The following is a 15,508-nucleotide window of genomic DNA, read 5'->3' as shown; positions in this document are numbered from 1 at the left end:
ACATACAGTTTTTAACAGCCAAAAATGTTGTCGCCACAAAGATATCCAGATGGTGTATTTTGCTGCCAATAGGGATTTCTTTTTTTGGCAATTTGAGACATTGGCACCATTTCCTTTAAGAACCAAATAAATGCTGTAAGAAATTTTCAAGATGGCCACTGTGGTTGCCATATTGAACGTGCAAGTAGCACTAACGACCTAATCTGAGACGAAAGACTGCTCCATCTATTGAATTATCATGTCTATGAAACTGTTATCTCATTCAAGAGTGTTCTAAAATCTCATATATTTTGACTGCAAGAAATGCCTTAAAACTAAAAATTTCCTTGTCCTGAACTATTTTCAAAATGCTTTTGTTTGCAATTTCACAGTGTTTGTTTTTGTAATCTTTTCTATATACATGTCCTCATGTGGTAATTAATACTGTAAAGCACTTAGAGCTTTTAAAGATGAAGCACTGTACAAAGCCATCATCATTATTATTATACACAGAAAATGTAAGTCAAGCGCCTTTCCCAGAAGACAGCTGATCCAACTGACATTGCCCCTGAAGAAATCCTTACCCTCAGAGATCCACCCAAGAAGCTTAAATTACAAGGTGCTAGGGAAGATGGAGAAAACCAAAGAAGGTAGCTGGGGGAATCTTTTTAAAGTTGATATATTCTGTAATCTTAGGTAATACTAATTAACAGAGATTTCTTGCAAATAAAATTAAAATACTAAACTGCCAGCAATGGACAAATTATCTGTCCTCTTGGTACTATAAACCTGCCAGTAGTATGCAAATTAACTGTCCTCGTGGTACTATAAAACTCCCAGTACTGGACAAATTAACCGTCCTCTTGTGTGTTGATTCACTGCGTCATTACCTTGACTATGGAACTCCAGGGTCTCCAACAGCTAGCTGTTCCTGGTTGTGTGCAATGCTTGATTAAAATGCAAATATGAATTGATTTATATTTTAAAAAACCTTTACCACCAGTTAATAACACCTAGATGATAGACAACACTGTCTAGTATTGGCTAGTTGTGGCACAAAAGACTGATAGATGGACCCAGCTTAGCCTTATATATTGCCCAATAAATTTAATTTTCTTCATTACAAAAGACTTTTTCAATAACAATGTAGGTTAGACATGCCCTTTTCAATAGAACAATAGAGCAATATACTGTATAAAGTAAAGACAACTCATACAGTAAGCACTTACTGATCATAATGGGGATCTTTCTCGTCAAATTGTGTATGGTCAGGATAGCTTTCTTTGACTATCTAAAATATAAAGAAGAAAAACACAAGGTTGCAATCTAAGCTATACAAAATTTATACCATGTACCACCGTACCTCTCTATCAAGGAAAACCAAACAAGTGAGGCGTGGAACTCAGTGTTCATTATGATAAACTCATCAGAAATTAAGACTGTACCGACAAAATTTTTTTTTTAGTTTCCCAACTATGCAGACATTCCTTCATGCTAACTGTCTATGTGTGTGAGGGTAATTCTACATATCACTCCAATGTATTTGTATTTTGTCAAATGAAAAGTTTTCTTCCCTCAGTTTAAAAAATAAATAAATTCCAAAACATCTATTTCTCACTTATTTTCATCCAGTATGGATCTTTTTCCAATTACCAAAGAAGCTTAAGAGTTTATGGTAGCACATGATTGGCTTTTGATCCAGGTTTATGATGGGACATGATTTGCTTTTGATCCAAGTTTATGATGGGACATGATTGGCTTTTGATCCAAGTTTATGATGGGGCATGATTGGCTTAAGAGTTTAAGATGGGACATGATTGGCTTTTGATCCAAGAAGTATCATATGCAGGTGAGAATAAAACAAAATATGAACAGAAAAAGACATTCTGAATCTTTAGATGACACAGCTAACAAACAAGAAACCCAAGTGGGCCTGATCTCACATGAGATAGTTGAATCATTTATAAATCTGAAAGCTATTCATGCCTTCTGTTCGATCAGATCAAATTATATTTAGCAGATTTTGGCAAGTTGATAAAATAATTATAGTAATGGTGACCATCTGAGGATGGGTTGGCATATTTTGAATTAAGCTGAAGGGCTTCATGCCAAAATGCTTTCTGTACAATTTGGTCAACTCCTGTTGAGCATTATTTTGAAATGTCATCAATTCGGGGTTTATCTATCTTTAGTAATATCCTTTATTATGTACTGGCAGCCAAAATTTCAACTTAGAAATTCTGTGTGGATTTTATAACCAATAGATAGATCTTTATAAACCTAAAAGAACAAAACAAAGATTACATGTCTACCTCGTCTGGTTCAAAAGTTATGGGTAAAAATATTCTTCATAAAATGCAGAGATTTTCTTCAAATTTGTCAAATTGCATAAATGGCCAAATTAAGTAGTTGATATTATCGAAACTAATTGCAGTTTAAGCCTGGAACTTTCCAGATCTCTTACATTCTATACAGAGACATTGCTCAATTTTTTTGGGAACTCAATTATCGGAAATAACAATGTAGCAGACCCCCCAAATTAACGATCTTCACCAAACTGGTCAGCGGCAAATACAGCCACATATATTAAAAATTCATTATCTTGGCCATTTATTTATCAATTTTTAAAATTTAAGGTGTATTGTGTTCAGATTGCTGTAATCTATCTAATGATTCTATATTCCATGGATTTAAAAGAATTTTAAAAAAAACATCTCCCTACCCCCGGGCATGACGTCAACATACAACCACACAAAAAAGTAAAATCTGCACAACCAATAACAAAATTTTATTGAAATATAAAAATTCATGTTATATAACAAATTCAATATCAAAATGTCATGTCTGTTTGGAAAATCCCCAGTCAGCTTTGCATAATATCAAAATCTCAATAAAACAAATACTGCAGGATAACTTTAAGAAACAACAAAACATCTGATTCAGAAACTGATTCTAAATTTGCTTCTGCAGCAGCTGTCAGCGCATGATGTATCTCCTTCTGCAAATCTGTATGCCTAAAATCATCTTGACATGAGGCTGAGCAAATCTTTTCAAAAAGTTCTTTAATTTGATCAGAAGTGACCGGAAATTTACTTTTAAGCTGATGGAGCTGGATCAAAAAACTTGAAGGTGATGACATCTTGCTCTTGATGCTCAAGGGCTATTTTTCTCCTTTGCCCTTTTTAATCAATCATGTAGACATACGGTGGAAGTCTTCATTCTCTGTAAAAGTGCAAAACAGCACAGTTAATAATTTATAAGACCTGTATCAGTGCAAGATTTGGGAAACTGATTTTTTTTCTTCCACAGTTTGAAACTTAAACATTGTAAACAAAAATTATCAAACTTTTAATATTTTTTTTTGTGTATATTCTAGATTGAGATCTTCAGGTGGTAGAATTTTAAATGTTTAACTTTGTGAGCATATTTTGTTTTATTTTACTTTACCAAAAAACGTTTTGATATATTTATACATAATACCAAATCATGACATTGAATGATTGATTGCTAGATTGGGAGGATGGAAATGTTTTTTTATTTATTTTTATAGCAAAGAAACAGACAGACATACAGAGATTAATTACTATTTGTGTATGATAACAGTATAAAAGTGTTGATTTCCCAGAGAGACCAACTAAAAATAACAACGAAACTTCGACCAAGAAAAATATTTGGATGAAAACAACAGAACGAAGAAATACATCGCAACAGAAACCTACTTCCGGTTTATAAACGTCCAATAACTGTGAGGAAATGGGCAAAAAAAACAAAATATTTATGAACAGAATGATTAATTATTCACTCATTTTACTAATTCATCGAATCAATATTGGTAGTTACTATTTATTAAAATTAAATCACTCTCGCAGTCTCGGAATGCAAGATAGGTTAACATACGGTAATTGTGAACTTCCTGTCGCAGTATACACGCATTTTATAGAAGAGTATCTTATTTAATCCATTAAAATTAAAATAAAAGAAATGCATAAAAATATTCATGAATGTTTGGAAAAGCAAGAAAAACAATACTTACCAGTGTGCTTTGCAATTTCTCACAAACGAGACCAAAATCTGGACCACCTGTCGATGAGAGGTCAGCCATTTCATTCGGAATCACCTCACAGGGCGTGACTCGAGATATTTGAATATGACCTTGCGGTTTACACGCTTGCGATTGGCTGCCTTTAATAAGATCTCGAAGCCATGCATATCATTAAATTCAGCGAAGAATGGGCTTTCCAGCGCATATAGGTATCATATATCAATTTTTAAAAATGGCCGAGATATTTAGCCGGAAAAATGAACCTATTTTTTGAATGCTTACCAAGAAAAGTTAATTTAAACATGCACATTTCAAACATATATGAAAATAAAGTCCGTTCCCTGCTCTACCATGTGGTGCTATTTTTAGGTCTTGACCCGGTGACTTCGGAGTTTAAATGGAATTTCCCTAGCGAAGGCAATATTTCTTGCTTTCACTGCGAGGCGCTCAGCTGACCGAATCGTGCCCAACAATGAAACTGCGTTTTTTTTAGATGAAAATTACTGTTCATTCTCTTATTTTTATCAACAAACCAAACAAACACTTAAAAAGAGCAAGAAATGAACTTTATTTCAGCATAAATTGTAATACTGGTGGTTCATCTAACAATGACGATATAGCTGGTAGAAGATGATCGTTTTTACGTTGCTCTGTCGAAAGTGCTACACGCCTTAAGGGAGGCTGCCAGTACATACCTTTATATTTAACTGCAGATCAGCACCATATGTATTAAATTAAAAGCCAGGTTGCTTTTTGTCGAATTTGGTCAAATTCCGTTGAAAGGCTTTTGAGCTGTATAAATATTTGTCTACTTTTAGTAACGGTGGCCGTATCTAATCAAGGAACAAATTTTAAAGTGCTTCACCTCAGTATGCTTACATTTAAATCTGGTCAAATTCTTGTGATAAATTCCTCAGAAGTTGTTTTAAGTATTTTTTCTTTCTATGTTAATGGTGACCATATATGATGGTAGATTGTCATCATTTGATATTTTGAAAGAGTTTCATGCGAGGATGCTGTCAAATAGGAATAAATACCCTATGATTTAAAACCACAAATGTGGAGCAACTGCAAAAATGTTTAATCAGCTCAAAGGCAAACCTCCAACCTTTATGATAAAATTAAATTGTATGTTTGCAGACCTTTATCTCTTGGCGCCTACCAGTGAACTATAGCTCAGTATACATGTCACCTGCTACATTTCTGATGTTCTCCTATCTCTGATTGTCTATTTATGATTCATATGATACATACTAGCACATGCTGTCATTGAAAGTTCCAGTTTTACTACAATGGGTACTCCATAGGTGGTGTGATAAACTGACCAAATGGTGGTTGCTTATTACAAGCATTAGGAAGTGCCGGTATAGAGATAAGGTCAAACAGTCTTACACTGAAATGCAGCAGAGGCATCAAAAGGTGCCTGCACTGAACAAAGATAGGTGTCAAGATGAAACCGTATGTACAAAAGGGTTCATATACTTATTGGTTAATAAACAATTGATAACACTATTTATGTGTCACATTTCAGTTTCAGTTCAGGAGAATTTCAATCTAACTGATGTTCTGACTCGTGGCTTGTTTTTTAATACTTTTTAATGAAAATATTATTCAACAGGGACTACACTGTACAAAGGTGCATGCAGAACTGTACAAAGTGATAATTAAGTTGTCAAGAAACAGAATAAATGCATGGATCATAGTGCACAAAGAAGTTATTAATTCTAAAGTAAACAAATATATTTGACTATAAACATTAGTCAATATAAACTGGATATGGCCCAAAAAGTTTCATAATGCGACTGTTCTTGTGAAGTGAAAATAAAAATAATCAAATTTTTTTTATGCGGCACTGCCTCATTATATTGTTTTCAAAAATAAGTGGAAATAATATGATATAAGGCACTTGAATTTATTTGCCATTGTCTATATCATCTAAAAAAACTTGTCAGGTGAGAAATAAGCACAAGTAAACTAATTACAGCTGTTGCAATATTTAACACTTGACAGCACAACTTCCACAGTAAATTGATACAGCTGTTGCAAAATATACGTGACAGCACAACTTCCACAGTAAACTGATCACAGCTGTTGCAATGTATACCACTTTAGATCCTAAATTCTACATTAAACTTATTACATATGATGCAACATGTACCACTTCATAGCACACGTTACACATTAAACTGATTACAGCTGTTGCAACAGTTCACAACACAGCTTCCACATTAAACTGATTACAGCTGTTGCAACAGTTCACAGCATAACTTCAACAGAAAATGAACTGCAGCTGTTGCAACATTTTTCACAGAACAACTTCCACTGTAAACTGACTGCAGCTGTTGCAACATATACCACTTCACTACACAAATTCCATAGTACACTACAGCTGTTGCAACATATACCACTTCACTACACAAATTCCATAGTACACTACAGCTGTTGCAACATATACCACTTCACTACACAAATTCCATAGTACACTACAGCTGTTGCAACACTTCACAGCACAACTTCAAGTAAACTATCATGTGGTTATACAGCAAAGGGAGGAAGCAGGATTTATGCACACTGGGAATAAAGGAAGACAGGATGCATTAATAGAAAGAGAAAAAATAGCTGGAGGTTATTACAGTATCAAGAGACTATAGTGTGGGGGAAAAAAATCATAAAAACAAACAAAATACTAAATAACTGACCTTCATAATCCCAGCTATCCCAGGCTCTTTGCAGCTGCTGTGATAGAAGAACGCTTGCTGACCAACCCTCATCTGATTCATAAAATTTCTTGCCTGAAAAGTAACATATTTGCAGTGTAAATCCAACATATTTGGATTAAAATCTGTCAGATGACTATCTTTTGAACAGTTTTCTCTACTCTCCACATAATCTGGACATCTATTTAATATTTCAAGCTTTTCCATTTTCAAAATTGTTTATATACAAAGTTCTTCATACTTTTCAAGTTTCTGGTTTGCTTTTCTTCTATCAGCAATAGCCTGTACCATAATTTGAAGATTTCCTTTGATTTCTGCTTTAACACAGATTTAATGCAAGTTTCAAAGAGAATCATGGCCCAACATTTCACTCCTTGAAGCACTTCTACTGGATTTCCTTTTCTTATGCTTGGGCTATGTCTTTTTCTGTTCATATTTTGTCTGGCTCCTACAGCACTGCCCAAAAGCTGATTTGTATTTGGAAAATTCATTATTCCTCCAGCATGTTTGACATAATCAGAAATAATTCTATATGCTATTTCGAGTTTGATCTTTCATATTTTGACATTCTATTTCTTTGCAGACTGAAAATCCTGCTTAAATGTGCCTCCATCAAGAGAGTGTACTAACAAGAGCTTAAACTTTTACTTCACTTTTGGATGCCTTTATCGCATTCCAATGGAAACATTTTTCAATGCTTCAGTCAGATTTGCATACAAGCACATTTAAATACCTGTACATCATCTACAGATTTGCATACAAGCACATTTAAATACCTGTACACCATCTGCACAGATTTGCATACAAGCACATTTAAATACCTGTACATCATCTACACAGATTTGCATACAAGCACATTTAAATACCTGTACTCCGTCTGCACAGATGTATGTTTTCATACAACCAGTAAACATTTGATATTTTGAGCTGGTTTTTGTAGTGCCACCTACAGGGAATACTCCATATTATAAACTTTAGGAACTGAGGAAAACGACCATGATGTCAAATCATATGGTTGCTATTTAAGATATGATCGTAATCTGCAGCATCAAGTAACTGGCTTGGTTGTTGTTGTTGTAGGGTTTAATGCCCTTTTTCAGCACACGATAGGCTATACATGGTGGCCAGTATTAATGGTGGAGGAAGAACCTGGGAAATCCCTGGAAAGAACCACCAACTCACGAACTGGGTTGGTTTCAGCACTTTTGTTTGAATGATTTGAATTATGACTATGAAGGAATCAACAAGTCAAATAAAGGCTCCAATATCAATACTGGCAACAATGATCTAAATAATTTATACAATTTAGTGATACATAGATAATAATTTATACAATTTAGTGACACACAGATAATAAAGTGATGGATTTAAAGGTCGAGGAATATCATCTACAGTTGGTCAAACATTTTTCATTGGAATTTGTGAGTATTTTACAGACATACAAGTTAATGCTTAATTAATACAAAACGTGGTGACAGGTTTTCATTTCCATATGAGTAGTCTCTTTCCCTTGGTAGCCCAATTAAGAAGTCTACATTTGTTGTCTCAGGCACTGAGGCAGCCCAAACTCTAGCCCAATTTAAGTACATGTAGCTGGTAAACACTGTAACAACTAAACAGCCACGCGTTGTTGGTGAAAATACATATTATATTTGTGTGGCAACACATATTGGTTGACAATGGATTATACAGTACATAAAACAAGATCATCATTTTTTTTAAATAGACGTGTTTATACACTGGATATACTTCCAAGCTGGATGTGACTGACATAGGAATTTTGTAACATGTGACTTATATCTGAATTCATGGATTTTTCATGTGCATGAACTGTAATCCAAATGTTAGTTTGTCAGTATATAAGTGTATTTCAAACTAGTTTTGTCGTTTGTCTTCATTTAATCAAAATTTCCATTGTTTATATTTCTCAAAGAGTAAATCCTATGCAATGATGACAAGTAACCAGTTACCGATGAATTTCACTTACATGCCAAAATTTTGTTCAGCCCCCCCCCGTTATGGATCACTGCCATCTCACCTCTGTCTGCGGCGGTTCAAGTCTCGGATTCAGCCAATGTGGGTATGTGAGAAAGCTTGCCAGTAGCTTCTCATGGGTCGGTGGTTCTTTCCGGGGTTTTCCCAGGTTCTTCCTCCACCATTAATACTGGCTGCTATGTATAGCCTATCATGTGCTGAAAAATGGCGTTAAACCCCATAACAACAACAACAAGCCCCCTCTCCCCAACATTTATCTTGACAGCAGCTTTTCTTGTCAACAGTATTACCTCAGGGCCCAAGGATGTCAAGATAAACACTAAGTACTGTACTACATTCATGTAACTTTTCCAGGCAGTTAGGAACAAATAGTCATTTTAAGTAATGTGTTTTATTTATAGATCACTGTACCCGATTTGATGGCATCATGTAACGATACGAAGTCCATAGGATCCAATATTTATCAGCTAGTGACCACAATTCTGCCCAGCATGGCTCTGCATTAAAACTTCCTAATAACTGATGGTCTATCCATGCTTATTTCGATCATGCCATGCATATTTATGTGATTTGAACTGCAAGACAGTATGCCCATCAAACTTGGATCCAAAGTCTCTGGTGATGATCTGTGTTTCAATGGCCAAGTATCTCATATGAAAGTCTCTGGTGATGACCTTTACATTTCAATGTCCCAATATCTCACATGAAAGTCTCTGGTGATGACCTCTTGTGTTTCAATATCCCAGCTATTCCACATGAATATTCATTTATTTCTCTTCCATTTTTTATGTTTGAGAGACTCCTCAAAAAATAACACAAATAGCCTTTTATTTTGGACAGTTTAAAGCGTTCTGCAATATTAAAGACACATAGTTACGATGTTTTTCATTCTCCAAACTCTCATGCTATGGAGCTGTCAGTTAAATGATGTTTTTTCATTGCATTTATAGGAAGAATGGTGACAACTGTATGCCAAGTCCACACATTTCTGCTTAAGGATATTATTCCAAGAACAGAACTGCATTTTTTGCTAGAGTTAGGCTTTGGTGCACATGCTGTAGTTGAAGAGATTGGACTGGGGGTGGGTGGGTGGTATACCTGCCATTACAAGATGGATTATGTGAAAAATTCAACTTTGATTTCCAAATCCAGATATCATCGTGTTTCAGAAAACACAATTTTCAGTAATATTTGAAGGAACCCACGGACAGAACCTTTTTGTTACCACCATACATCACACTGCTCCACTGGCCTAGTGGTTAGAGAGTCCACCTTGGATGCGGGAGGTTGTGGGTTCGATGGTACTAACAGCCGACTTCCTAGGCTCTCAGCACTAAGATGTTAGTGTCAGGACTGGTCAGCCTGGTGTCGGGATAATGTGATTGGGTGGGAAATGATGCTACATGTATGCGGCATGATGCCCCAGTGCTAGACATCATTATAAACTGCCACACTACAGACATCGTAGCCATATGACTGATAAATTGTTAAAGCATTGTTACAAATCCAAATCACACATACCACCACCACATGTCCATAACCCATAGCCTGTATAAATAATAAACAATCCTGCTTAGCACTCGAGTAAAATTGTTCTATGGGAAGTCTATATACTTGATTGTTAAAGAGTCAATTCAAAGGAAATAAGCAACCAAAATTTCACAGGTGATTTATCTAGGGGGAGACCAACAAGCACTGCTGTGTTAGAGCACATTAGGATAATCTGCATAAGGAAAGTACACAAGGATAATACCCCAATTTGTTTCAAGCTAGATAAATCAAACAAATGCGTACTGAGGAACACAAGTTATTACACATTAAGAATGAGAATGTTTGAGCCATCTTTATTAAATACTGGCAAGTTCATGATGAGTGGCAATGCTTTCTTTAAAGTTCATGATGAGTGGCAATGGTTTCTTTAAAGTTCATGATGAGTGGCAATGCTTTCTTTAAAGTTCATGATGAGTGGCAATGCTTTCTTTAAAGTTCATGATGAGTGGCAATGCTTTCTTTAAAGTTCATGATGAGTGGCAATGCTTTCTTTAAAGTTCATGATGAGTGGCAATGCTTTCTTTAAAGTTCATGATCAGTGGCAATGCTTTCTTTAAAGTTCATGATCAGTGGCAATGCTTTCTTTAAAGTTCATGATGAGTGGCAATGCTTTCTTTTAAAGTTCATGATCAGTGGCAATGCTTTCTTTAAAGTTCATGATCAGTGGCAATGCTTTCTTTAAAGTTCATAATCAGTGGCAATGCTTTCTTTAAAGTTCATAATCAGTGGCAATGCTTTCTTTAAAGTTCATGATCAGTGGCAATGCTTTCTTTAAAGTCTGATTTTACTCCAGATATGAAATGTAAAACATGACTATTGTGATGATCAGAACAGTGTAGAAGTGTGATTCATTTTTGAAAGCAGAATGTCAAAGTGCATCTGCAAGTGATACTAAATTTCAGAACTCCCGGTTGACTTTATAAAGAACAGTAAGATGAGGGAGTATATCTTAGTACTTGCTGCAAACACCATACTAACATTTACAGTGGTCTCCCTCTTATAGACCATTCTTAATGAGATCCTCATGAATATTAATGTATCGCGAAAACGAGGCTACGGTAGGCAGACTGAGAAAAAAATATGGCGTCTTACTGTACATCGAGTAACGATCTGAGCTGTTTGCCAGATATTTCTTTTACATTCGTTGAGAATTTCATCACGGGTGTCTCCAGCAGTTCAGGGAATGAACAGATGACAAAAGGATTCAAGTATTACAGTGAGGGATATGTCCATTCTCTTAAAGGTAAGTTGATTTACGTCCTATCTTGAGTGTACTTTTTCTCTACTGCACACAAAACACAAGTTAACGATATAGAAATGAAACTATTTAAAGCATAATTTTTTTTTCTGAGTAGGTCTGATTTAAATGTACAGCTGTCAGTCAGTACTGTGGTCAAAACACGCGGTCAAAATAAAACATTTACAAAACATGCATAGTGACACAAACTGCCCTTTTAACCAACCACACCCCCTTCCTCACCAGTAGAGACTTTGTGGTGCGCTTTAAATAGTTTTGGGTACATACCTTGCATTTTAATATGTATCAAAAGTACACAACCTGACATTTTTATATTTACCCACAAAACAGCAGGATTATTTGTTCAAAGCTGTTTTATATCCATTCATATATATATATATATATATATATATATATATATATATATATATATATATATATATATATATATATATTATCAAAGAGCACCCTGCCCCCAAACACACAAATTGGTCCCTTATTTATGTGAACTTCTTCATTGTTCATTGATTATAATTATTATTAGTTTTGTGGTGTTGGTAGATGGATGAATTTTAACACCCAGTATGTAACTGCACACATTAGATCAAGTAAACATAATAGGGAATAATCGTGTCTAAACAATATAACATTTTGTCATTTTATGTATGGGATATTATGTTAATCTGTTTATTAAACTGAGTTTCTCTTTTATTTTCAGTTTACAGAGATGGAAATGAATGCCTTGTCAAGGGACGGTGTTTTAGATCACAAAAGAAGAACGAGTCACCACATGTTGTTGAGGTAAACCTGTCATTTTCATTCATATTTATATTATAAATTATTAAAATTATATTCAACATGCACAGATATTTTTAATATTTCAACACTTAAAATATTATTGAAATTCAGATCTTGCATAAATGCTGTCTATGATACAGTTTGGCCATATCATATTTCTTCAAATAAACTTTCCAGGGCTGTCTATTTTCCTAAATTAGGATTGCTTTTGGAATACAAAATGAGTATGCTGTAAAGAAAAGAAGAAAAGAAAATTATCCGATTTGTATCCTTTTTAAAAGAAATTTCAACAACAAAAATTTGTAAAACCTGCTTAAGAAATCAAGGAAAATAATTTGTATTGCATAAATGACACCCCAGTGTGTAGGAACATTTTATTTGAATAAGAAACAAAACCACCTTTTAAATTATTGCGATTTATGATTTTGGTTTGTTTTTATATAAAAAAAATAACTTTTTTCTTCTAGAGAATGAATGACAATGTCAATCTGTACCCAAGTGGCATAATTGTGAGCCCATTTTGTCATTGGCTTGCTGCAACTCCTGATCGTAAAGTCTACAACCCCAACAGGACCCCTCCCATGGTTTGTTGGAGATTAAATGTCCAGTTGCAGACACTTTACTATCTCTTAAGTACCTTGCGGTCTCTAATGATGCCTTGAAATTGAAGACAAACCACAACTACTACTACCAAGTTCAAATGCAGTTGGCAGTTACAGGACTGGAATGGTGTGATTTTGGTGTGTGGTTGGAAAATGACTTTCATGTTGAGACTATTCTGTTTGACAGGGAATTTTGGCAAGCTGTCAAGGACAAGCTTGATCTCTTCTGTTATAGATTCTACCTCAATTAGTATGTTCTCCTGTTTGTATATATGCATATGAATGTTTTGTAAGATATATTAAAATGAATTTTCTAGGCCTTTACATTATTAAATCATTCTGACAACTCCAAGCAAAATGGCTGCAAGTCAGTTGCCAATGTGGACTTTGTTGCACTGCTTTTAAAATCTACTTACATAAATTGTCAATTTTAAATTCAGCGTAGCTGGTTTTGCTTACTATATATGTATATAGGCTGGAACAGTCACCCATAGATGCATTATAGAATTGTGTATCATTTTCACATGAACCCTTTGAGTAATTGTGTGTGTGTGTGTATATATATATATATATATATCGACATACACACATCTTACCAAAGGTATTTGCATGAAATTCAAGATGTCATTGAAATATTACACGATGTTACTAAAGGTGTTTTAAAAAAACTTGTATATTACTGAAATGTTAATAAAATGAACAAGATTCACACATCTAAAAGGTATTTGCATGACAAGATGCCAATGAAATGTGGCATGATTTTAAGGTCTAAAAATAAACTACTGAAATGTCAATAAAATGAACCTTATGTGGTACTTTCATAATGTCTCAGTATCTTTGTTTTCATTCACAAGTTCTACATGATACTTCCATGTCACAAAATGCTATTTCTTTTGTTTAATTAGTGGTCATTTGAACAAAGTCAGTACATTTGCTACTGTCCACAACTGATTTATTGACCCAGAAATTGTCAAAGGCACCACAGACTGTAATAACTTTGTATTCTTTCACCCTCTTAATGCATCTTTACACATGTATCCTCAGGCTTGCAATTTTTTGATTGGTTTCCACCTGGGAAGCTGTGAACTGCCCATCACTACACCGAAAGTGTGGTGTTGCAATGGAAACACCAGTACCTTCTAAAACTTAATGTAAAACAAAACCTTTATCTGCCATGATTTGGTCCCCTGGTTCTAACAAATCTATAAGCCCTGACAGCTTTGTGATCTCCACATCACTCATGCATCCCGAGTACAAGGAAGACACACGTGATTGCACCGTGTGGGGCTATCCCTACCAAACCTTTTCAGGTGTTGTGAGTTTTGTAGTTTGAATAAGTCTTTGATGCAAGCACTAGAGATGAGGGTCTTTCTGTAAATATTTCTGTGCAGTCAATAATAATTCTAGTTCCTGGGTAGGACAGTTGAAAATCGAGAGGCATATTTGCCTGAACCTGCTCACAACTTGGTAAAAAATACAAATAATTTGTCCGCATGATTATTATCCGACTTACAGAATACCTGTGAATATTAAATCGAACAGACATATCTTCAATCGGAAATCCACATCTCAATCTACACAAAAACATGAAAAGTTCATCCACTGGGTCCATTGCCTTTTGCCGTCCCCTGATGTTGATGTCATTCCCTGTGCTGTAATATAAGCTCTTCATTCTAATTGCAGTCGGTTTGATGCTATTGAAGAAGGTTATAAAAACCTCATATGTGGGAAAACCAGTGTAAAATTCTATCATTTCATCATCATCTGTAAATCTGTTCAATCCAAGCTTCTCCATGTTTATTTTTTTATTCAAATCTTGCAGTTGCCTTTCCTTCTCTTCCAATTCTGTTACTGCTTTCCTCAGTCTCTTCTCCAGCTCTGTAATTTTACTTTTGCATGCTATATGCAACTCACAGGATCTGAAGAAGATAAAATAATAATGTAGCTTTTCATCAACATTTGTTAACTATAATGGAGAAAAAAAAATATAACTAGCAAAGTTACCAGCTTCACTATAATTTAAAATTATACAAGAGTTTTAAAGAGGCTGCTTTCCACTGATTGTCTGCTCTCTCTCTCTCTCTCATACACATAAACACACTGTGTCATGCACACACACACCATGCACACACTATGAAATAAATGTGTAAAACAAAAGTTACAAAGCTATGGTTTGATTAAATATCAGTGCCATCTGGAGGAGAACAGCAAGCAAAATAAGCCCCACATAAATCAGGTCTTTTCAGAGTAAATAAGAGAAATTATGCAGTGATGTTTTATCAACAGCTTCATTAATTCTTATCTACTCTCTCTCTCTCTCTCGTAATTTCATTCAACTTGTACTCTCATCATTTTCATTGTACTGGTGCTATCTCTCTTCTCTATCGTGGTCATTTACATTCTACTCGTTTTTTTTTAACGAGGTAATAACTTTACCTTTTTTGTACTTACTACTCCTACGCAAAATTCATAATTTCTTATAAAAATGCGCTGCTTGGAGGTACGCCCAGTTTTCGATGACCCCGTTATGTGGAATGGGACTAGGGGTAACATTTTTAGAAACCTGTCATTATAAAACACACATACA

At 34.8% G+C, this 15,508-nt stretch overlaps 1 protein-coding gene and 1 long non-coding RNA gene across 2 annotated transcripts in view; one reads left to right on the top strand and one right to left on the bottom strand.

The window, feature by feature from the left end:
• Positions 1–15,508, bottom strand: part of LOC149784872 (thymocyte nuclear protein 1-like) — a 42,073-nt gene that overhangs the window by 11,171 nt on the left and 15,394 nt on the right. The window contains exons 4-5 of the mRNA XM_089978448.1: positions 6,721–6,813; positions 1,209–1,270 (exon numbers count right to left, since the gene is read on the bottom strand). Coding sequence (XP_089834574.1) covers positions 1,209–1,270; positions 6,721–6,813 — 155 coding nt within the window. The remainder of the gene's footprint in view (positions 1–1,208; positions 1,271–6,720; positions 6,814–15,508) is intronic.
• On the top strand, positions 11,374–12,915 carry LOC149784873 (uncharacterized). Its single transcript, XR_016425323.1, has 3 exons — positions 11,374–11,527; positions 12,247–12,322; positions 12,787–12,915. It is a non-coding gene; the product is annotated as an uncharacterized LOC149784873 (long non-coding RNA).

This window comes from Sinohyriopsis cumingii, chromosome 13, assembly GCF_028554795.1.
Source record: "Sinohyriopsis cumingii isolate HCF-2022 chromosome 13, ASM2855479v2, whole genome shotgun sequence".
Taxonomy (NCBI): domain Eukaryota; kingdom Metazoa; phylum Mollusca; class Bivalvia; order Unionida; family Unionidae; genus Sinohyriopsis; species Sinohyriopsis cumingii.
Note: the sequence above shows the minus strand (reverse complement) of the source record. Positions and strands in the feature narration are given on the sequence as shown.